A 22,231-nucleotide genomic window follows, 5' to 3' on the forward strand; every position below is an offset into this window, starting at 1 on the left:
TAGAGTCTGGCATCCTCCAGGAGGGCACGTTGAGCCACACCTTGTGACTTTGTGCTGTCATGCATCATGGGTGATGACATGAAACAATATTTGGATGTGCTTTGGTTTCAGTTTAGACCACATGTCACTGTGAGTGTTCAGCAGGCTCCTACTGATAGCTTAAATTAATACGTATCTCAGGACTCCCTTAATTACTGGGAAAACCTCATTTCTCGTTTGCCTTGGGACTGTATGTTTATCCAGGAGCTATACAGTGAAATGTCCAAATCCGTGATGGATTTACTGGTGTAAGTACACACCACAGAGGGAGCCTGTAGAGTTAGAGATGTGAGCATGCAGCAACCTGACCCCTCCTCCACTGAGGCAGCAGAGATCCTACCATTTTGCACCTACTTTGTGTCTTAAGCTGTGAATATGCAGACCCTTTGTTCCACTCTGCCCTTTATTCTAAAGGTAGGGGTATGAGCCCACACGCTAAAGCCTGGGATAAGCCAGATACAGAATGAATCAGAAAGGTCTTTCAGATAACATCCCTGGAAATATGTTAAGATACCAGTAACAAATCTGTCCACAGGGGGAAGAGCAGGTGATCAGGAGTTCAAGAAGCAAATGCAGAGTTTTGCAAGTACCAGCAAAGTTTCTTCATAGACTTCTGTGCTTCCGCAAGTTGGCTCCTGCCTGTTGGAAATCTGGGGCAAGCACGATCGAGAAGCACAGTATCATAAAGTTATTGGTTTCCTAAATAAGCAGCAGAAAGTGATCCCAGGCTTGTCCAGACCTATTTCTTATTTCTGAATTGTCATTTTAAGGTAATGTCATGTTCTGTGGCTGCTTCATGGAGCAAAGGAATTAGATAGGCACAGAAAACCCTACAGCCTTCTCAATGGGGCTACAAATTTCAGAGAGCAGTTTCTAAGGGATGTAACTACCTATCTAGTGACAGAGATTCACCACTTGTTTCCACCAAGAGCTCCTGTGGTTTTTCAAAAATCAGTTTAGTTAGATCAGCATGCCAGATGATCTACAACATCTCATCTGGTAAAGATGAGCTGTAGATGTCACTTCCCAACACCCATTTCTGCAAAGGGTCTGTGATTAGGCTGTTTCACACAAAGCACACATGCTTAACAGTGCCATGCAGGTGTAAGATGTGATTTAGAAACTTGTCAAATGGTGTAACAGAGAGAAATAAGTAGTATGATGCTAGTCTCACCTTAAATAGCATTTGAGAGGAATAGCAAACAAATTGAATATGTGTTTGACTTTACAACGGAGTTGAGCTACAGAAGAAAAGTGCACAGCTCAGCCAACCACAAGGACCTCGTTCTTGTTTTACAGTAATTGTCCTTTTGCTCACAAGTGCATAAGGCAGGCGGAACCCAGTCAGCTCTTTATTTAAAATGGAGATGCTGTTTGGCCAACACTTGGGCACTCAGGAAGAATAGTTGAAAAGGTCCTCGTTCTCCCCCCAGCATAACTTGGGAGCTGAGGGATTGCTTGGCAACTAGCTCCCCACTCAGTCTCCCATCTCTTCCCCATTCAGGCTTTCCCTTATACTTGTAATTTTAAGAAAGGGAGACTTTTTTTTTCTAGTGAAGTATTTACAAAAAATAATCTCTTAAGATGAACACTTTGTTTTGATTTTAATTTCTAGTAAGAAATTTACACAAATGAAGAGTGTTTGGCAATTTTTGAGCTTGCAGATCAGCATTAGGCAGAGGCTGTGTATCACAGGTAAGGCTGCTTTTGCTTCCCTGAAGTCTGTACTTTGCAAACAACTGATCCAGAAGATTGTATAGCAGCTGTCTTAAAGAAATTGCAAAGACTTGCCCTGTTCAGACAATACAGCACTGGACCTTTTCTGAAAACCCTTGCACTGAAAGGATGTATATGACAGCACCCACACTGCCTGGTGGGTTATGGTGTTCTACTGTTAGCATACAATAATCAGAATTAGTTGCTTCTGCTTTTCATTCCTGGTACTCTGTGCAGCTCAGCACTCCTGGGCCTGTTTCTCTGTATCAAGGTCAGTATGTGCAACAAGCAAGTTAGAAACCAGGGATATATCTACCTCCTCACAATCGCTTGCTTTGACGAAGAGACTATGTGGATAGGATCCAAGCCCTGCAGAGAGTGAGGAAAAATACTCTGCATTCATGATGCCCCAGTCATGATGGGACAAGATTCCAAAGAAACAAAAATAAATCTAATTCTCATGACACAGCCAAGAATGCACAGTGAATATCTTCCAGTCAAAGGCCACCTGTTTGCCAATCATACAGTTATAATGCAGACACACCTACTAACAGCAGGAAGGTGCACCACTAGAATGGTGCAATAAAAACATCAACAAAACAGGATTTCTAAAAAGCGCTTTGAACAGGCTTTTTAAAAACCTGTTTGCAATCAGTTTGTCTCCTGCACTTCCTATCCCACCTAGTTGTTTCTTCCTTCATTTTTTTGCCATTTCAAACATTCTGAAGTTGCTTCCAAAAGACAGAATTTCTCAAGCATAACGCTGGAGAGAATGACAACCAAAAAAAATGTTGAAGCAAACCATCTCTTTAGGAGTGGCACTGATGTCCAGGTAAGGCTGCCAGATTCACAGCTCCCAGTCAACATTAGGCCAGACCATCAATCACATGTGTTGTGTTTTTTCATCCTGAGTCTGTGTTTATGCTTATGAGCAAGCTGACAACTAGTATGATCCAGGTCATTATATAAAACTCATACCATGAAGTCCAGACTTACACTTATTTTTTCCTTTAACAGATTACAGATGCCATGCTTAAAGACTCCCTTTGCTCTGTGCATGAAGGAGAAACCTAGTTGTAAAGAGAATTTTCAGGGATGATGAATATCAGCCTATATTCATGCACATAGCAGGAACTAAGTACTGAAATTCTTCAGCTATCTGTAATAATGCCACCTTGTGACTGTAGTACCTGTAAGGATAACAGCATACCATTTAACCTATTTTGTGATCAGTCCTAGCACAGAAAGCTTGGGCAGAAGTTACTCTTTTTATTATTATTCACCCTGTTAACTTCTGGCACCATACATCACTCAGTCTAGTTTGACAAGAGCTCCAAAATATCCCTGACAAAGCAAATAGCCTTCACTTCACAAATAGCCTCCTGTGCTTGAAAAACCAAATACATCACGACACTTCATACCTTCCTTGCTGATTTTTGGGTTTGGTGGTGTGATTATTTGCTTTCTGGTGTTTGTTTGTGGGTTTTTTTTGTTTTGTTTTTTTGTTTGTTGTTTGTTTAGTTGAGGTTTTTTGGTTGGTTGGTTTTGTTTGTTTTTGTAGGCCATGCATCTCTTGCCTTATTTCAGCTCCTCTTCTGCCATTGCTTCTCATCCTTGCCCTTTTCTCCCCAATTCCACAAAAATATGGCTAAGGACCAACGTCAAGAGCAGAGCTTATCTGAACTACTCTTTCCAATTATTTCATATTAGAGACACACTGAGAGTGTAAGGTGACTTCTATAAAGTCTTTCCTTCTTGGTCTTTCTCAAATTATCATTTAAAGAATTATTGTGTAAAAAACTCAAACAAACTCTGAGGAAGTTAAGCAGCTACTGAAGTCTACATTGTTGAAAAATGCAAAAGCTAAACCAGCATCCCTATATACCCATGTGATGAGAACCTCCAGTACATGGTATATTATTACCTTCATCTGCCACTCTAGACTGGATTTTAGACAATTTTACATGTGTATTAAAATACATTTTATTAAAACAGGACAAAATAATTAAGTGAGTACTAAATGGACATACCTATTTTTATTACCAAAAAAATGAAATTGATGCATTTACTGTATTAAGTTTCTTTTAAAATTTCATCTTTTATTCACTTGTCAAGAGCCAATAAGTTATATAAATCATAGTAGCTTTCATTTCCTTACTGAAGCAGTCAACAAGATTTTTACTTATTTTTATGCTGACTCGGTAGCACATTAGATCTTTAGAAAGAGTGTATTGGACTTTGTTTTTCCAAATAGATTGTTCTTAAAAACACCATCTTGCACAGGTTTCCTTGAAACCTCTTCCACATTATTAGCACAGTATGGTGGTTCCCTCTGGGAGGTTCCAAATGCAGCTGTATTGGGTGTTGAGGCACTCCAGGCTGTGCAGGTCCCTTCATGCCTAGAGAACCAGCCCAGAGGCCTATGCAGCGGCCAGCACACACCACAGCCACCACCAACCATTCCACCTTGCCACTGCTCTTTCAAAGAAGCCACAAATTACACTGAAGCTCCATGCTGAAGGCAGAGGCAATTATTCCATTTGACAGATGTTAAACCAAATACTGTTGTATTTAATTATGTTAAGAGTCCTAGAAAGTTAAAACCATAGACGAATAGACAGGACTTTTGTCAATGACTGAGGCAGCAACGTTGCCATCCCCATGCTTTAAACAGTGCCTGAAGCAACTTCTAAACAGGTACAATTTGGGAGACTCATGTATAACTTAAACAGTGATTTTTGTTGGCTTTACCTAACATGAATTGTTTTCAAACACTTCAGTAACTTATAACCAGTCCCACAGTTGTCATTTTCCCATCTGATTTTCATAAGCAGATGTTTTGCTTTGTATACCAATAACAGATTTTTTCCCCAATAGCAATGCAATCTAGTTTTCACGGTAACACACAAGAGCATTCTAGTCTTGTTCCTCGTCATCCCCATCCTCATCTTCATCCCCTTGATCTCCAGATTCAATATCATCTTCATCTTCAACCTGAAATGAAGAAAGATCTGTTGTAAACAGTAATGTCCCTTACTCTGATCCAACCTTTTGAAGGCAAGACAAATGCTGAGGGACTGAAAAATAAGCTTAAAACTAACCTAAGATTATCATGCTGTATCAGTTAGCACTTAATAAAGGCAACTGTCATCTTGTATTGTCACACAGTTTAACCTCTCTACTAAGGATGGCTGACTACTGCAAACAGCAGTCTCTGTTGAGCACCATCAGTTCTGCCCTGTAAATCTGAACAAGTTTCTTCATACTCATTTCAGTTTCCCACAGCGTTGCGTGAACTAAAACCAACATTCTTGACCAAATAGGTTGAGGAGGAAAACATATCTGTCATAGTAACTGCAGCACAACAGTTGGTTATGTCCATCTTGCAGTTACACTTTCAGATGTGAGTCACAAGGATTCTTAAAGGAAACTGCCGAGAAGACAAGGCTCACAGAAACTGCCCTGACAGTTTGCAGCACTGCTTAAGACTAGAGCTTTCTCGTTATGACTCGGTATTATCTGTGGAACCATCCCTTAGGATTAGAACATGGCCATCATCTGCTTTCTAGTTGGCAGCAGCAAGCCCAGGCACATGGTCAGGTATCATTCCAGACATACATTACAAGTAGCTTTCATCACAGGAGTTTGGCAAGTACCTCTCAACATCCCTAACTCAACACTGCTTTCAAGAAGCAGTAATCATCTTTTACTGATGGATGCCAATATAAGTTCAGAAAGCAACTCTGATAGATTCAACAGCCCCCTACTTATAGAAAGATGCCTCGCCAGATTTACTGGATCAACTATTAGCATACCCAGCCCACTCAGACCTGCCACAAACCTGAGAACTCACTTGATCCATTGTTCTGCTTACCGGTACACCAAGATCTTTCAATTTGATCTTCAGTGCAGATAGTTTCTGATCCTGGTCAGCCAAAAGCACCAGAAGATCATCCTGTTCTTTCTTTGATTCTGCCACTTCTTGCTGAAGTTTACTTTTCTCATCTTGCAATATAGCAATGGTACTACTGGACGAATCCAGGTACTCTTTTAGTGATGCTTTTTCTTCAGAAAGGGCTTTTACTTCACTCTGGCAACAGGAAAAGAAAAAATCCCACACCAAATTACACCATAAGCACAGGAACAGCTGAAACCTTGTTTCCTACCAACACGTTCCATACACTACTTGCAACTGCTCCAGCTCCACCAAGCACCCTGTGGCCTTGCTCCTACACACTTCCTTACCCAAACACCCCTTATTAGCAACCAGGAGTCAGATCGGTCTTGAACAGTGGCTACCATCCTCCCAGTCAAACTGGATTGCTCATGTCAGAATAAAGCTATTTGCTAGGCTCTCCTTACCAACTATTTAAAGGCAGACATTTCCCCAGTGAAAAAAAAGGAAGAGACACATCCAGTTTCCCTTCCATAACCTGAAACATCTAAGATGCTGAAGAAGCAAATTACTTATACCCCAAGCCTTTCCTATTGTAGAAGTCCTCACTGAAGGCTGAGTATCAAGTGACTTAATTTGGTGATCCACTACCAACCTTCAATTCTTTTATTTCTTGCTCAAGTTGTCCCTTCCATTCAGAGTTCTGTGCTGCTGTTGCACTGCTGTGTCCTAACACAGGATCTGCAGTTGCATTCTGTGGAGGAGTTTGGTATCAGAGCACTGAATGCCACACATACAATGACAGCAAGCTAAGACACTACAGTCAGTTGCAGAATTTAAAAACATATCTTCTTACAGCATAGCCAAGATGTGACAGGTATGTATCTCCTGCACTGCAAGGCATCAGGGAACAGATCTGTGCTTCCTGGGGCCTTAAACACATATGCACATGCATACAAAAAGGCAAACACAATATGCATCCTCTATTTCACAGAAGCTGTATTGTACAGAGACTCCCCCTGACCCTCCCCAGTAGATCCTGTCTTGTACAGGCCACCAGCTTTCACTCAAGTACTTCTTACATGCCAAAGATTTTTTAATTAGGCTAAACATCCAAATTTTCTATGTGACTACTAAAAAAAGCAATAGTTTAGTCTCAGCCAGCCCTACCCAAACATGCTATTTCCAAACTGTGGCAGCTGTCTTTCAGCTAAAACTGCATTATGGCATTAATTGCTTCTCCAGTTATATGTGTTTAAGTCAAAGTTCTAGGAAAGGTAGACAGTCTACAGGATGGCAGTTAAGTGGCCTGACAACTGGCAGCAGCATAGAGCAGTTGAATGAGCCTTTGCCTCATGAGCATAAATGGCCAACATATGTGCAATGGCATCTTAGAGCAGCTGAGACTTCAGATGATGGAGGTTTTAAAAGACTTTCTCTCTCAGATGATCTGTACATTAAACATTTCATGTTTTATCTGGCACAAGCCCTCTTTCTTACAATGCCAAAATTAGAACTCTGTGCACAAGTCAAAACAAGCCAGCCACAAGCAAGAGCCTCAGTGAGTCCAGCCACCACAGACCAACTACCCTGTCTTTATTACAGCAGAGCTGTCAAGCAGGGCACACAGGAGCTACTCTCATTCTGCTTGAACACCAAACATAACTTATTGTTTGCATGACCTGTGCTCCTGCAGCTCTGTCAGCTCTGCAGTGGAAATGTCTGTAATGTTTTCATGCAACTCACTGTCTAAGTGTTCTAGATGAACATTCACTGTCTAATGCCATCCACTAGTTTTGAGGACAGAATGACATTTAGTTATTCTCTAAGGCTTTATTAACAAATCTCTTCAACACACAGCTAAAAGTTCTGAAGCATTTGGAGATCTGCATAGACAGATGCACCTACTATTTGCCATTCAGCTGTACACAGGCTTTCAAATTAGTATCCTCAGCTGTTTAGAAGAATAATGATCCCTCTAAAATACATGATATCATACATTTGTCTCTCATGGGAGACTACTACCTTTGATTAAGGTGTAAGCTTGAAACACTGAATAGTTGGTATTCCTTGGTTTAAAAATACCATAGACCAATGGCCTCACAGAGCACTAACTTCACTGCAAGTTCCCCTCTTTCCTCATGAAGGATTTGTCTAGGTGACACGTTCCTTCATTTGAAACACTGTTGGAATCACTTGCTGATGTGCATTTTTAAAACAATCCCTTCAGACAGCCTAAGCGGGAAAGCAAAGTCGTCAAGATTTAGTCCCCAAAGAGAAAACAAGCAAGTTTTTACTGGTACCATTACTTGTAGCTTTTGATTCTCAGTCTGAAGTTTAGAGATTTCTGCAGATTGTAATTGTATCTGACTCCTGAGCCTTTCCAGTTCCTTTGGGAAACAAAGAAGAAACATATTTTTAAGTTAATTTGATAAAACAAGATAATTATTCACTATTTTTTCTTAAGTTAATTGCTACCAGACCAACTGCTTCCTACTAGCATACATGAGAGGGAAGCTGTATCTTTCTCTCTCAATAAGAGCACAGCAACCATTTCTCTAGAAGCCAAAACTAGTCAGCAACAAGCACTGTTTTCCACCCGGTCTTACGAACTCTTTTCTGTAGAATGCTCAACTAAGCCATCTGTCCAAGCCTTAGTCATGTGTACAGAAGTGTTTCGCACCACTAGCACTTCCATTAGCATCCTCCACCATGTTTATTCTTGGTGCAGAAACTCATTATGACTTATCAGCCCAGGCATTATTAGTTTCCTAATCACAGTATTATTTGAGCAACAGCTGCCTTAGATTATTGAACCTTCAGATATTTAAACATTTACTCTATGTGGTACATCTAATACCTGGAAGCTTTCATATCAATATTCAAAAGTATGTCTTCCAATGGGTAAACAGATTTTGCAAGACCAAAGCATCAGTTCATGTGTCTTTGGCTGGCTCAAACTGGCTTAGCAAAAGCAACTGATTCATTTTTGCATGCATAATCTTTATGCTCCAAGATTATGACCATCACCACATAAACATACACCATTAAAAACATCAACATGCTCAGGAATCCATGCTCTTTCCTATCCCCAGCTACCACTGTTCACTGCAGCTTTGCTAAAATACCACAAGTTCACCTTCTGTAGTTCATTGTTGTGCTCCAAGCCACCAGATTTGCTGATCTGTGAAGACTGCTCTGTTCCCATTTCCAACTGTGAAGACTTCTGCAACAGCAACAGGAAAATCAGCCATAGAACCAGACAGACTGTGTTCTGACAGCACAGTCTAACAACATATTTAAAGTTCCCAGTAGACAAGGTGCAAAAAGGATAAGAAATCCACATCATAAAGCTTTCCGATTACAACAGAGCAGCTGGATAGCCTCCTGTAAGGTGGATGTGAAAACATCTTTCACCAATTCAAATGCATAAGACACACAAAGCAGCGCATCATCCTGCATTTTGACAAGGAGGACAAATGCAGGCCACCCTAAGTACGTCTTAGGCATTACCCCCAGTATGCTCCTAGGAGACACCTACCATTTTTTTCCCTACCCAAAACATGCTAAAGAACACAGATTCTACAGTACAACAGGCAACTGCACAAAGTACTCTTCGGGAACAACGTGAAGCAGAAAAGGCTCTGCTCAAGCCCTCTTCTCACCATAGCTCCTGTTATCAGCATGCAACAATGACGACTTACACAGCTCGCAGCAAACTACAATAGAAAACAGGAACTGGAAGCCACACGAAGTTCTTCTGAGACAGTTAGCACTTACTAATTTTTCAATCACAGAATCCTTTTCCCTTAACTGTCCCTGCAGCAGTTCATGCTTGGTTTTCCATTCCTCCAACTCCTCCTTCAATTTGTTCACTTCTTCTGTCTGAATGCCATTCATCTGGAATGTATCACCATGGGAATTATGATGCTGAGTGTCCTTTCCTAAAAGAGTTTATAACAAAGGTCACAAACAGGAACATAATTTTGAAGTTGGCTTCAAACACCAAGTATTTATTGACTGGCCTCCTCCGACCCCACAAGGCAATACAAGCCATTCTAACTGAAGAACTGAAGCAGAGTGTTTAAAAATTATTTATCAAAAGTTCAAAGACCTCTGATTTACCATTCCTTCAAGGCTGTGTCTGTGTGCTGGTTTAGTTATTCAGTTCATCCAAAGTAAGTTCATAGACAGATCATTCAATACTGGAAGGACAATTGTTTCCTTACCTCTTTTAATTGTAAATAATTCCAAAGATAGAATTACTTTTTGAAATCATGTCATATACAGTTTATCAGGCATCTTGACCTCAAAATAGCATGAATATACTGTCCTGATTTAAACATTCCGTTAGCAGTCTCTCTAATGACAGTAACAGGCCTCATATTACACACCCTGTCATACAACAATTCTTCCCTAATTCATGCTTTCATTCACAGATCCAAACTTCAGTAAAGAACATGGCTAATCTGTTCACCCTCCAAGTCTGAACATGCAATGAGTATTTTGGACTAACTTAAGAAACAAAGATGTGGAAAGCCTCTACCAGCAGCTCCCTGGTAGCAAACAGTCCCTACAGCAAGCTTTAGCTTTCACCCTTCACCAGGCACCTGATGTGACATCAGGATCAGGTCAGAAGCTGTTACTAATCCCAGTATTTCCATGTGTCTAGTTAAGTGACCTGTCTAGTCTATAGCGGTCTTCTTCAGGTGCCTGTTTTGCCAAGGCACAGGCTTACGCGGCAGAGAGACCCTAGCTCATGTGCTTAAACGGATCTTGCAGAAAACTGACCTGTTATTTCAAGAAACACAAAACTTGAGCACAAAGCAAGAACAAGTTACAACTCACATTTTTCAAGCTGTCCTTTCAGTTATTCCCATGCTTTACTCTGTAGTGTCAAGGCACTTAAAGCAAAATCTAGTATTTGTAGGAAATGAAGCAAGTCTGATGCTTAAACGAAATTGTTTGCAATACTCACATCACCTTGTATAAAGTGTGTTTTATCTCTCTCACAAGTTTGTATATGCTACAGAAGATACAACAGCAAGCCTGAAGTGACAGAAGGTTGTCTGCTGGAGCTGTTCTGTAGCTTGCCATAAATTACACAAGATCTTTAGCACTAGAATTTTTTTTTTTTTAATTATTCTTTCCAGAGCCTACCTAGCTGTACTTTAAGGAGATTATATTGGTCCTTATGCTGCTGGATCTGTGACACTTGCTGTGTAACTGTTGCTTGGAGCTGTTCATTTTGAGATTTTAAAGTGTTGATTTGTTGTTTTAATTCTTCGAGCTCCTGGTCCTGAAAAAAAAAAATAATAATTTAAAAAAAAAAAACCAAAAAAAAACCACAACCAAACCACAACCCACAACAACACTTCAAGTAATAACACCTGAATAGAACAACATCAGGAAGGAAAGAACAGAAAAATCTTTACTCCACCAGTACACACTACTGGTTCATGATATTGCCAGTGTTGCCTGTGAGAAATGAACAGAAAAGCCTCATGCAAACCAAGATCGCTATTTCTAGGGAAAAAGGCAGGGAGAAACAGAAGCAGCCTGTCACACCAGACCAATGCCTTCCAAATCTTTTGGAAGAAAGCTCCAGCATCCCCATAGCAAGGACAGTGGGAGGAAAAAAAAAAGGAAACACATTAAATCTGACAATAGTAATTTTTCTTCATCACACTGAAGCTGCAACACATTTGCTCCACTTCAAGAGTATTTAGAGCCTCACTGGAGGTTGAAAAGTGTCCCTTAATTCCTCATCTACTGCTATATTTTGTGTCTATTCCGTGTCCCTGGACTACAAACACCTGCCTCAGCTCCCCATTAACTAAGTTAATTAGCTTTGTTCTCTAAGCTGTGGCAACAAAACAAATTAACTACTGTTGGGGAAGAAAAATATTTGAGAGTCTAACCACAGCAAGTATACCCAGACTTCATTGACAAACTTCATTTCTTCATTCAGCCACTTTTTACCTGTCATCTTTTCAAAGGTGAGAGCATAGAATTACATCTTTTTTTGAAAGGCTGCAAATACTGCAGTTCCTCATTTGAAAAGAAAAACTTAAATACAGGAAAGAGTTGATGTACCCCAGGAAAAGAATTAAACTTAACCATTCTTCTAAACACTGACATTTCAGTTGAGCCAGAAATTCTTGGCTTAAGTGTTTTTATAATTGTTTCTGCATTGCTAGATTTCTTATTACTTGTTTTGGAACGTCGGGTATCAAACAGCCCTGCAGTGCCTCCAAAAGCCATAACAAAAAACTTCTACATGCACGTGTACAGTGTAACTTCCTCTTACCTGCTCTCTAATGACTTTTTTGTAGTGAGTCACAATGTTGTCATGTTGTTCCAGTGTCTTCTTGACCTCCTCCTCCTTTTTATCTTCCTCACTGGACTTGTAAATAGCTTTACTTATGACACCTGTCAAAAACAGTTTGCCAGCTAAAGCCCAGTTCACGTATCTCTTTTGTCCTCAAAAGAGTCTCACAATTTAACTGAGTTCAGAGCATTAAAAATTCAACCTGCACTTTTAAAAAAAGCAGTTGTCACGAACAGGTTTAAGAAAATTGAAAATAACAATTTCTTAATAGCAAGTTCTGCACACTTTCTGCTTTACACAGTTTCATAAAAGCAAAAGGGTCTTTTTAGTCCTTTCCCTCAAAAAAGCTATGTTTCACTTGCATGAGGGCTCCACTATAGCTGTTGCCCAAGTAAAAGACTTAAGACTACAAGGGCAATATGCAGATGAAACACGATTGGGCAAAACCATCTTTACTGTTGCTGCTTCAAGTTTTTTTTCCTTCTCTGGACTGACAGACGTTGGGCAACGTTATAATAATAAACAGCATGAGTTAGATGTTAAGGATGATGGCAACCTCTCTCTTTTGTGAAGGACAAAAACAAGTAAATAAAGTCCCTATCATTTTCTAACAGGCCAGAAAATTCAACAGTCATAATTTTTCTTAATAAATCAGTTAGAAACAGCAAATACCTATATTGTATACTTACATGAATCAAGCTCCTATGACCATCATATGTGCTCAATACTCTAGTCTCTATGTGAGCAGAGGTAAATACACCTCTTGGACACAGTGTGATAACTCACAGCACGTACTGGGAATCATTTCACTTAAGAATATGAAGTTCTCCATTTAGTATTTTTACTAAATACTTCAACTGTAAGCTTGGGTTTATGATCATTTAAAGCTATTACTGTAACCCGCATTTGAGAATATTCCATTTTAGTATCATCGCACTACTTTTAACAGCGTTACAATTAAGCGCATTCGGTAGTTCAGTCATCAGTTCATCACAAACTACAGAAATGAGCATAACATCTCACCTTCCAATTCCTTTACAAGTTTGGTAAATTCATGATCAAACATCATGTGGTCTGGGCTAGAAAAACTAGGCTGTGGTTTTTGAGCAGCTCTGGAATAAAGTTCATGTTTGCTAATAAAGCCAAGCTTCTCAATGAAGTTCTCTCTTCCAATTCTCTTCTCAATCAGCTGTTTCAGCTTCTCCCTAAAAGGAAGAGATAAATCACAGTGTAACAGCTGAAAAGAAGCAAACCCAGTCTTTCCTGAAGATGGTTTGTCCAGTTATGCCTAATTATCTGTCTCAAGTCTTAACCACACTAGATGCTTTACATTCAAGATGCAATTTTCTTTGGTGTGCCACTGACATCTGTTCTGAGCCCAAGAATATGTAGGTTAGGAGGACCTGTGCAAAACAACTACCTGCTTTGCGTAGCTAGCCATGGGTCAGTTATTCTGTATCCCATGAGGAACATGCATAGAAAATATTCAAAAAATAGAAATATTTTTTTTTACTATGCAGGTGGTAAAATACTGGCCCAGGTTGCCCAGAGAGGTGGATAGATGCCCCATCTCAGCCCAGGCTGGGCTCTGAGCAACCTGATCTGGTTGAAGATATCCCTGCTGATGGCAGGGGGTTGTTGGACTGGATGAGCTTTGAAGGTCCCTTCCAACCCAAACTATTCTGTGATTCAACCAAATATTGGTGACTGCATCACCTCAGTTAAAAGCCTCTTAAAACACCATCTGCTATTCACAGAACCTTTCCCTACTGTCCCCTTATTTCTACACCATACTTACTTCCTGTAATTTTCAAGGGAATTGTCATTATAGTAGATGGAAATGCCAAGCAAAAGTGCACACAGGCCTTGGACGAGCTGCTCCTCTTCTCCAAGGTTTTCAGCTATCTGTCCTGTGAGCTAGAGCTCTTGTTAAGGGTATTTGAGGTATTTCATAAGCACAATACATGTAACACACTTCTCCCTATATAAATTGCCAATTAAAATTATTTTCACATAAAAAACAACCTTAATTAGCAAGTAGGCAAAATAGTTGCTGGAATCCTCAGAAAGCTAGCTCCTATTTTAAAGGACTTGAGTGGTTTCCCTGAAGCTTTTCTCATAAACTGTTTGCTTAACCCAAGGTAGGTAGTTGTTCCAAAACAAACTTGCAGTTTAGACAAGGTGTCAGTTTATCCTTGTGTACTTTAGTCAGATCTTTTCCTGAAAAGCAAGCATTATAAATAAGCTTCAACAGAAACAGGAAGCATTCTTCCTATTTCTTGGGTGTCAGCATAAGTCACACTAAAAGTATAAATGGGTGTGTCACAATAAAAAACACACCGACAAAATGACATCGCTTTCCACTGTTCTTTGTTACATGCACATCTTAAAGATAGGTCAGCATACACAGAGTACTGTCAAATAGCTGATTGTATCTCTTGCCTCAACACATTTTCTTTTTGTGTCACGCAGCATCCCTGCAAACTGACCTAAATAAATATGTGACTTGAACATGAATAATCCAAGTAATTTCTAGGCAAGCAGTTCTACTCTGCAAGCAGGTCAAGGATACAAAAGGTATATTGGCTGGATTGTGAAGGAAGTGTGTGACAGCAATTGAGCAGTTGCTTAGCCAAGTGCAAAGCAACATCAGTAGTCCAACCCTGGTCTGTACTTTGCTGCCCTGAAAAGAATAAACCCCTCCATCATTACATTTCCACAGTACAGAACTAAAAACAAAACAAACAAAAACCACACCCCAACAAACAAACAAACCAAAACCAAAACCCCCAAACCAACCAACCAACCAGCTGTATGGGTTCAAAACTCACACACTTTCACCTAATTTTAAAAACCACAAGTCATGTCTTTCAAAACATCCATTTGTTAGTTATACTGAACACAGATTAAGTGCTTTGATGAAACAAGTATTAAATCATTCAAATTTAACTTTCCAGAGTAAAACAAGCAACACAGATGTGAAAAGTGACTCAATGCAAATCAGCACTGATACAAAAATCATGACAAATTAGTTTTGCATTTATAATTAATACTAGGGTAACATGAAAGAACATACACACAACCCCAGTAAAGAAGTAACAAGGCATAAATTAAACCAGGTAAGGATTCCCTATAAAAAGAGATGCATCACTAAGACCTCCCCTGCTGACTAAAAATTGCCATGTGCTCCTATTATTGTTTTCTAAGTAAAGTAAGATAATACTCAAATGGCTTTTGATTCAGACAGTCAGCACATTAAGCCAGCACGAAGAATGTTAACTGCAGGATTTGTTTTTGTTAACTAGGGAAAATGAGCTTTTATCTAAAAATTGACTGCCTTCTCAATTCTGTCCCCCTTGTCTTTGCTGCAAGTACTGTGGGCACAGCAGCATTCAAGACAGGCATACATCTCTTCCAACAGTCAACGTTCAAAAGGCAGCCAAGGAAAATGTTCCCTGTATGGAAAACTGAATTTTAGACACACATCTAATAAACCAGGTAAAGTAACTGGAAGATAAAGTGAAGTCTTGAAGGCAGGAAAAGGCTTATAGAACTGCTGGGATACCTTCAAAGGGGGGCAAGAAAATACATTGGAATGAGCAGTCACAGATCAAGACAACAGCAAAAGAGAGGTATTAATCAACAGCAAAGTGTATCTGCTGGAGAGTTATCTGCGCTTGAGACACTGAATTTCCATTCATGCCTCTGGTAACCCCTGTGCTTTCGAGCTGAAGGCAGTGTTGTTTTTAACTTTAGTTAAGCACTAAAAAAAAACAACAACAGCCCCCCACACTAAAAAAGCCCCCCAAAGTCTTTGAATAGGCCTGTTTCCCACTGAAATAGCCAGTAAGCAGCTGTCCAGCAAGCAGCGGTCTGGCAGGCTCCCAGCTACCCCTGCAGACCACAGAACAGGGAGGAACTGAGTCCAGCAACTCTGGAAGACAATACCTAGCTCAGAAGAGACTGCCTTCAAGGACTTCCTTTTGAGTTGCTGTGATTTGCTGCAGTATACCACCATCACCAAGATGAACCATCTCCTTAAAGGAGTAGGAGAACACAGATGACAGATACTGAGACTGTGGTAGTCACCTCTAATGCTGCACACATAGGAAATGGAGCTTCTGTCCCTTTTTCCTCATGACCATACTCATTACTGCCAGAGACACGAGTAAACTGTGTCAGAACCACAGAGAATACAGCCATCACCACAAACTGCACAGCACCTGTCTGATGTGTTTCACTATAAGTACTACATGCCATACTAGCAACTGTTGTTCAGTCCTTACTGAATATTTGTCTGCAGCTTTGTTGTGACCCTCCCATGATGTTGTATAAACACATTACCTTCCTTGCTGCTACCCTTGCAGCTGAATAACACAACTGGTTTCCACTGATCTAGACCTCACTGCAAGTTGCAGTCCCCAAACCCTATTCTCTTTCCCCCCAATTGGCTCATTTAGCTTTCCCCATCACCACTGTGTATTTCCCCTACCCACCTCATACTTGGTAAATAGTTCATGACTTGTATGCAACACAGCACTTTCAAGTCTCTACTCATGAGGTGACACTTATTTCCAAGACAGTCTAATGACACAATATGTTTAAGAGATATTCACTATCATATAACAGGTTTATCTACAAAAGTAAGACAGGATACCAGAAGAGCTGTCTCACCACTTTTTATTATCCGCAAATTAAGGCTAAGGACTGTGTTCGCACTCCAGTCTTCAGGTTAAGCATAAATTAGGACACAAGGTCACAAATCAGAGGTCTTTCAAGTTCATACAGGAAATCATCTGCCACGTCACACTGCTGTAGTGAACGGCAATAATATTGTCATGTCAAACAACTTAGCTAAAGAACCTGCTGACCACACAGGCCCTTCTTGCTATACTGAAGCCTCTAGACAGGCGATTTGTTTTGTCATTGCCACTTCGCATAACTACAGGGTCACCTAGGTTGAAAGGGACCCTGGAAGTCACAGAGTCCACACTCCTTTAGCACAAGAGCAATGTAAAAGCACCACACCAATTCTGCTTAAATTACTTCCAGATCAGATGCAGTAACAGCCTCCTGATACTGCCAGCTATGTAACTTACCTTGCCACAGAAACCCCTTTGGGGAAACACGACCCTGACACAGCACTGGAGGATGGAGTGTCCTTGTGTCCACTGGATGGATGGAGCATCCATCCTCCACACTTGCAGCTTGACCCCACCTGCAAGTACTGTTATGCAGTGGTCAGAGAAACTGCGCTTTTTCCCCCCATTCATTGCTCCTCACACCTCAGACTTGTTCAAAACTGCTGGGAATTGCTTTCCCCAGTCCTTCTGCTCTGAAGGGATGGCTATGTTCCTCAACCTATGCTCAGCCTCAACGTCTCTAGCAAACCTGAGAAAAGGTCACTGGGCTTGGCCAGTTCTACCATGCTCCTTTTTCTACAAATGACAGACTTATGTTACACTTAATCAGTTTAATTGCTGACAGTCTGCATTTAATCCCACGGTAACCACCCATGCAACATTGCTTCCACTCTTCTGAGAGAGATGTAAGTTACTCGGAGGGACCAGAAACAGCCCAAGTATAAGAGTTCAGACTGACTAATTACTGACAACATGGCTATGACATCCATCATCTGTGCAGAGACCTCAATCACAGCAACTTACTGCTGTTCATCAAAAGATACAGTCAATTCTTCTCTAACTGAACAAAAATAAATGCTGGCTTCAAACAAAACAAACAACCAGCACTAGAAATCCCTTTCCCCTCATTTACATTTACAAATAGTGGCTCTTATCATCCTGACATTATGAGCCGGTTCATACACACTGGGAATACCTGCTGTAACTGGCAGTCTTGCCTTACATCACATTGCCACACCTCGTACTCCTTAGGAGACACTGGTAGAAGTGTCACTCATTAAGATCTTGTCAGAAACACACAGTTACTTTTGCATGTGCTACCTGGCATTTACAGCACACGTTGTCTGCCGGAAGAAATTGTACACCACATTTATTCTCAAGCACTGCATGCTATTCTGAGGTCACACTAACAAGTTCTGCTTAAGGTTTTCCACACAGACCAAAACACCCTCTGGAAAAAAAAAAAAAAACCAAAAAAACAGAAAACCAAAAACAAACAAAAAAACCAAACAAACAAACAAACCACCACACAGCTATTTCCTAGACATTGCACGATAACCCCTACTGAGATAGAAGACAGCTCCCCATGGCTGCTGTTCTAACAATTTAGGGCTGAGAATAATATCATCATCCCTCAGGACGACTGTGACAAATGTGGCAAATAAAGCAGTATTTCAAAATTGCTTTTTCTGCTGCTGATAACCACCTTAGCAGCACTGCAAGTAACACAGCCTGAAACCCTAACAACTCACTTCAGGGGTCACTAGCTAGTATTGAGATCCCTTGCTATTCACAACTAGTAGCTCCCAAGGTTAAAACTTTTTGCTAGTAAGTAGAACATATAAAGTGGTTGGAACACAGGTTTAACAACAGCTTTTCTTTTAGTAGTCAGGAAATAATCATCATGTTCCTACTTTAGATTGTGCCAGCTGTTTCATAGAGGTCAGTCTGGGAAAACAGCATTTCTAAAAGTTTTAATTTTTCTTACAAGAAAGTGCATCTGTTAGGTGAACAGATGGTGAATGAGTCTGCCCCACTGGAAAGAAAGCACCCATCCTACCCAAGGTATTTATCCCATAGTTTTGTGGAGTATCCCCAGAGAATCCCCTGGAGAAACAGAAAGAGCTTGTTACGCTAGGAAAAAGCCCAAACCCAAGTGCAACACAAAGCCGTAAGTGGAAACACATCAAAAAGCTGTTAAAGAACACCTCCCCAGCAAAACCCAAGACAAGAGGAAAAGGGCTGCTTTTGGCAAGAAAATGCCAAAGCTGTGCCAAAAACATACATACCCGTCTGTCGATCTTATCACCCTGTAAGTTACACATGCATTATTTGAGAACTTTTAAGTGGAACACATTTCAGAAATGTCCCCCCAAAGTCTGAATCCCTTGTAGTTTTTAAGACTAAAGAGCTGCAGGGAGTTTTACTGACTCAAATTTACTGTCAGCAAAAACATCAGGAAAAGGATACAAAAGAGTACTGTCTGTTTTCAGATAAAGCAGGTGAGAAGTCACATGAATGAATTCAAAATACAAGAATTCTGCCATTATTCTTACTTGCAGGACAGTCTAATCACTGCCAGAATTACAGTAACTCCTTATCATTACAACCATTCAGGGTACAAGTATGCATAACAGAAGTGCACATCATAAGAAAGTGTGGTCTAGGATACAAAGTTTAATTACTTGGCATTTGCAAAGCCAAGCATTAATACACCGAAAAAGTTTAAAAAAGCTCTTAGCTTTAAATAGCAAAACCAAAAACGATCAATACATGAGCGCCTGGTATTTTCAAAATGTTACAGGCTAAATACTAACCAGGCACTTCCTCAGCAACAAAATGTGACTGGGGATCCTGCCAGTTTGCCTTGTCTTTTAAATCAAGTTTAATTATAGATGCTTTAGGACCCTCTGCCTGCTGAGAGTAGACAACATCAAGCAGCAATCACTGATGAAAAAGCAACATTTGCCGTTTTTCTCCTCCCCCTCAAGCATATGGTGCTTTAAGCAAAGCTTAAGAACTCTCATCAGGGGAGAGAGTCCTCCTTCTCAGTAAGCTAGCGCTCGCATCTTCCTGTGACGCACCTGCAACAAGAGTAGCATTTTTCCTGGATATCCAGAGTTTTACCCCAAGGCTGGGAGCAGTCAGTGCCGTACCTGCGAGAGTATGTTGGTGCACTGCTGCAGCAGTGACACTGGTGGGTTGCCGATACTCGTTGCAAGCTGAACTCTCAGGAGCTGTTCTTTCAGAGTTGCATTTTCCTGTAAAGCATGGGCCAGGGCCACAGCAGCACACCAGTTTGAGAGAGAGTCCGTGGAAAAGAGGCCCCCACAGAGCAGCTGACCAGCTGAGACAGAGTTACCTGTAGCTACCAGAATGGCCAAGAGGTCCAAGTGAGATTAAAACAAGACACAAAACCAGCAAAATATTTAAGACGTAAGCATACAGTTAAAACTCAGAAAAATGGAACTCATGAAGACTTAGGGAAATCGTAAGCCAAATCATCTTGCGTGGATCTGACATTCAATTGCAGGTACATAATTCTGCAGAAGATATCACTTGATGCATTAAACATTTGTGCTAGTTCACAACTCACTGCAGAGATGTTAGTTCTGCGTACCATCAATAGTAGATGGCAGAAGCGTTGAAACAATCTCTCCTTGTCCTTTTTGGTTTTTGTATAAAAAGCACTGGAAACAGTAGAGAACAGCACAACGTAGCACAAAAGGCTGCCTTTCATTTACCATGGACATCAAAAGCACTACAATTGCAGGCCTGTTTGGAAAGGAAAGCAAGATCATTAGGACAAAGTTGTGAATGAAGACAACTGCACATCAACAATTTAGAGTGTATTCTCCAGGTAAATAAAAAGGCTTTTGCCTACTCCATCTATTGCCATTTCACACACTTCAATAAAGCCTTTTATTTTAATACCGAAGCTTTTCAGTCAGCTGAAACACAAAACAGTAGATTATACATGACTGCGGCGAGCCAGTGTTCCCCAGCTATATTCCTGTTTCACACTGAGTTCCCTGCTAGTTTCAGTAATAGTGTAGAGCAACTTGTAATACAGAATGCTCTTCTTCTACCCTCACCTTCATATTCAAATATTGAGTTTAAGTTCTCATTAAGGTAACCCTTGCTGTTCCCAAGTCGGAATAAACATCAAATACCTGCCTGATTTCCTTGCTTCTAAATCTTTTTGTCAACTGTCCTCTGGCTGATAGTGGCAGCTCATCCTCATCCGGGAATTTCTCAGCTACTACTCATTCACTTTTCAAGTACCACATAATACAAAAAACCCAACAGTTCTAGGCCTCATCTCTGTGGAAACGCACTTCACAACCTTCTTGCTGTAATGAACATATCCAATGTGAAGTTGAACCTATTGGCTCCATATCATAATTACAGACTCTGAACTTAAACAATCCTTTGCATTAGACTGCCATTGTCCACGCCAATACATCATTACCTAACACAGTTAAATACTTTTCTTCCTCTACCTTGGTGGATTAGAAGGTGCATTTACAGAGGCAAAGTAGTCTTGATTCATCTGGCATCCTCGAATGACCTCTGATACAGTATTAATGGTCTACAGAAAGGGCAGAAAAAAATAAATGTAGTTAGTTAGATGTGAGCCACAATCTACTGCCTAGATGACTCAAAATTGTTCAAGATCACCCTGACAGCTTGATATCAAAAAATACATACCACATCTCAGAGATTTATTCCATAAAACCATTTGAAATTAAATCCAAGCAGCTAACAGCTGTGAAGCATGCTGAGCAAAGGTTAAGGGACAGAAAGCTCAGGCAGCTCTATCGTATCCAGTTACCTCCAACTTCTTTTTATGTCAGATCAGTTCTGCTATGACAGCCAGTTAAACTGGACATTTTAGAGAAGTCGAAAAACAGAGAAAAGTCTGCAACTCATCTTTTAAGAGATAAAAACATTGGAATGGAGGCCACGCTAAAGGAACTGGTCCACACTCAAAGTAGATCATTTTATCAAGGGGAAGAACACCTTATCCTAGATTGCTGGTGAGGCTTTCTATTACAGAAGCTAGAAGTCTCTCCTCATTGGAAACCTGCCAAGTCAGAATACTTCTAGACTCCCTCAGAAAAAAAAAAAAAAGTAACAAAAACCAAATTAATAATAATAAACCACCTACACAAAACCAGTGAAAAACATTAATCCAGCCCCTCTGCAATATGCTAAAATCCAACAGGAAAAAAAGTAAACAAATCTGAATACTTTCTGGTTGCAAAATACCACAGAAAAGACTATCTTACACTGATGTTGCCCACACAGGAAACTGGTATCTCTGCCATCTGAAATAAATTCTTAGCAAATACCATTATCTCATTATGTCTCTGCCATACCCATTTAGCTGCCTCTGTCCCTACATCTATTTGCTCCCTCTTACTTCTGTCAGGATATCAGCAGGAACTCCAGTTGCCATCAGGATTGTGCACAGCTGCTGTAACAGCCCACAGTGAAACATTGCCTTCTGACAACTGCTGGTGGCACCAGGAGGATTTGTGGGAGACACGAGTACCCGCACAAGCTAGAAAAAAAGAAATTTTTCTGTTTAAAGAGAGCCCAAGA

At 40.4% G+C, this 22,231-nt stretch overlaps 2 protein-coding genes across 7 annotated transcripts in view; one reads left to right on the top strand and one right to left on the bottom strand.

Moving 5' to 3' along the window:
- LOC136101007 (albumin) overlaps window positions 1-22,231 on the top strand; it is a 433,515-nt gene that overhangs the window by 377,944 nt on the left and 33,340 nt on the right. The window lies entirely within an intron of this gene.
- The window catches only part of USO1 (USO1 vesicle transport factor), a 37,968-nt gene continuing 19,570 nt past the window's right edge, over window positions 3,834-22,231 (bottom strand). For 4 of the 6 annotated variants that reach the window (XM_065836168.2, XM_071807907.1, XM_065836172.2 and 1 more), the window contains 16 exons: window positions 22,050-22,190; window positions 21,127-21,215; window positions 20,244-20,398; window positions 19,780-19,991; window positions 18,913-18,933; window positions 14,554-14,664; window positions 13,780-13,898; window positions 13,005-13,186; window positions 11,961-12,082; window positions 10,811-10,949; window positions 9,431-9,594; window positions 8,790-8,876; window positions 7,954-8,040; window positions 6,306-6,404; window positions 5,630-5,845; window positions 3,834-4,749 (listed from right to left, as the gene is read on the bottom strand). In XM_065836168.2, the coding sequence (XP_065692240.1) occupies window positions 4,672-4,749; window positions 5,630-5,845; window positions 6,306-6,404; window positions 7,954-8,040; window positions 8,790-8,876; window positions 9,431-9,594; window positions 10,811-10,949; window positions 11,961-12,082; window positions 13,005-13,186; window positions 13,780-13,898; window positions 14,554-14,664; window positions 18,913-18,933; window positions 19,780-19,991; window positions 20,244-20,398; window positions 21,127-21,215; window positions 22,050-22,190 (2,022 nt within the window). In that variant the 3' untranslated portion in view covers window positions 3,834-4,671. The remainder of the gene's footprint in view (window positions 4,750-5,629; window positions 5,846-6,305; window positions 6,405-7,953; window positions 8,041-8,789; window positions 8,877-9,430; window positions 9,595-10,810; window positions 10,950-11,960; window positions 12,083-13,004; window positions 13,187-13,779; window positions 13,899-14,553; window positions 14,665-18,912; window positions 18,934-19,779; window positions 19,992-20,243; window positions 20,399-21,126; window positions 21,216-22,049; window positions 22,191-22,231) is intronic. The other 2 variants (XM_065836169.2, XM_071807908.1) reach the window with 1 other exon arrangement.

The sequence above is a fragment of the Patagioenas fasciata genome, chromosome 4 (genome assembly GCF_037038585.1).
Source record: "Patagioenas fasciata isolate bPatFas1 chromosome 4, bPatFas1.hap1, whole genome shotgun sequence".
NCBI classification, from domain to species: Eukaryota; Metazoa; Chordata; class Aves; order Columbiformes; family Columbidae; genus Patagioenas; species Patagioenas fasciata.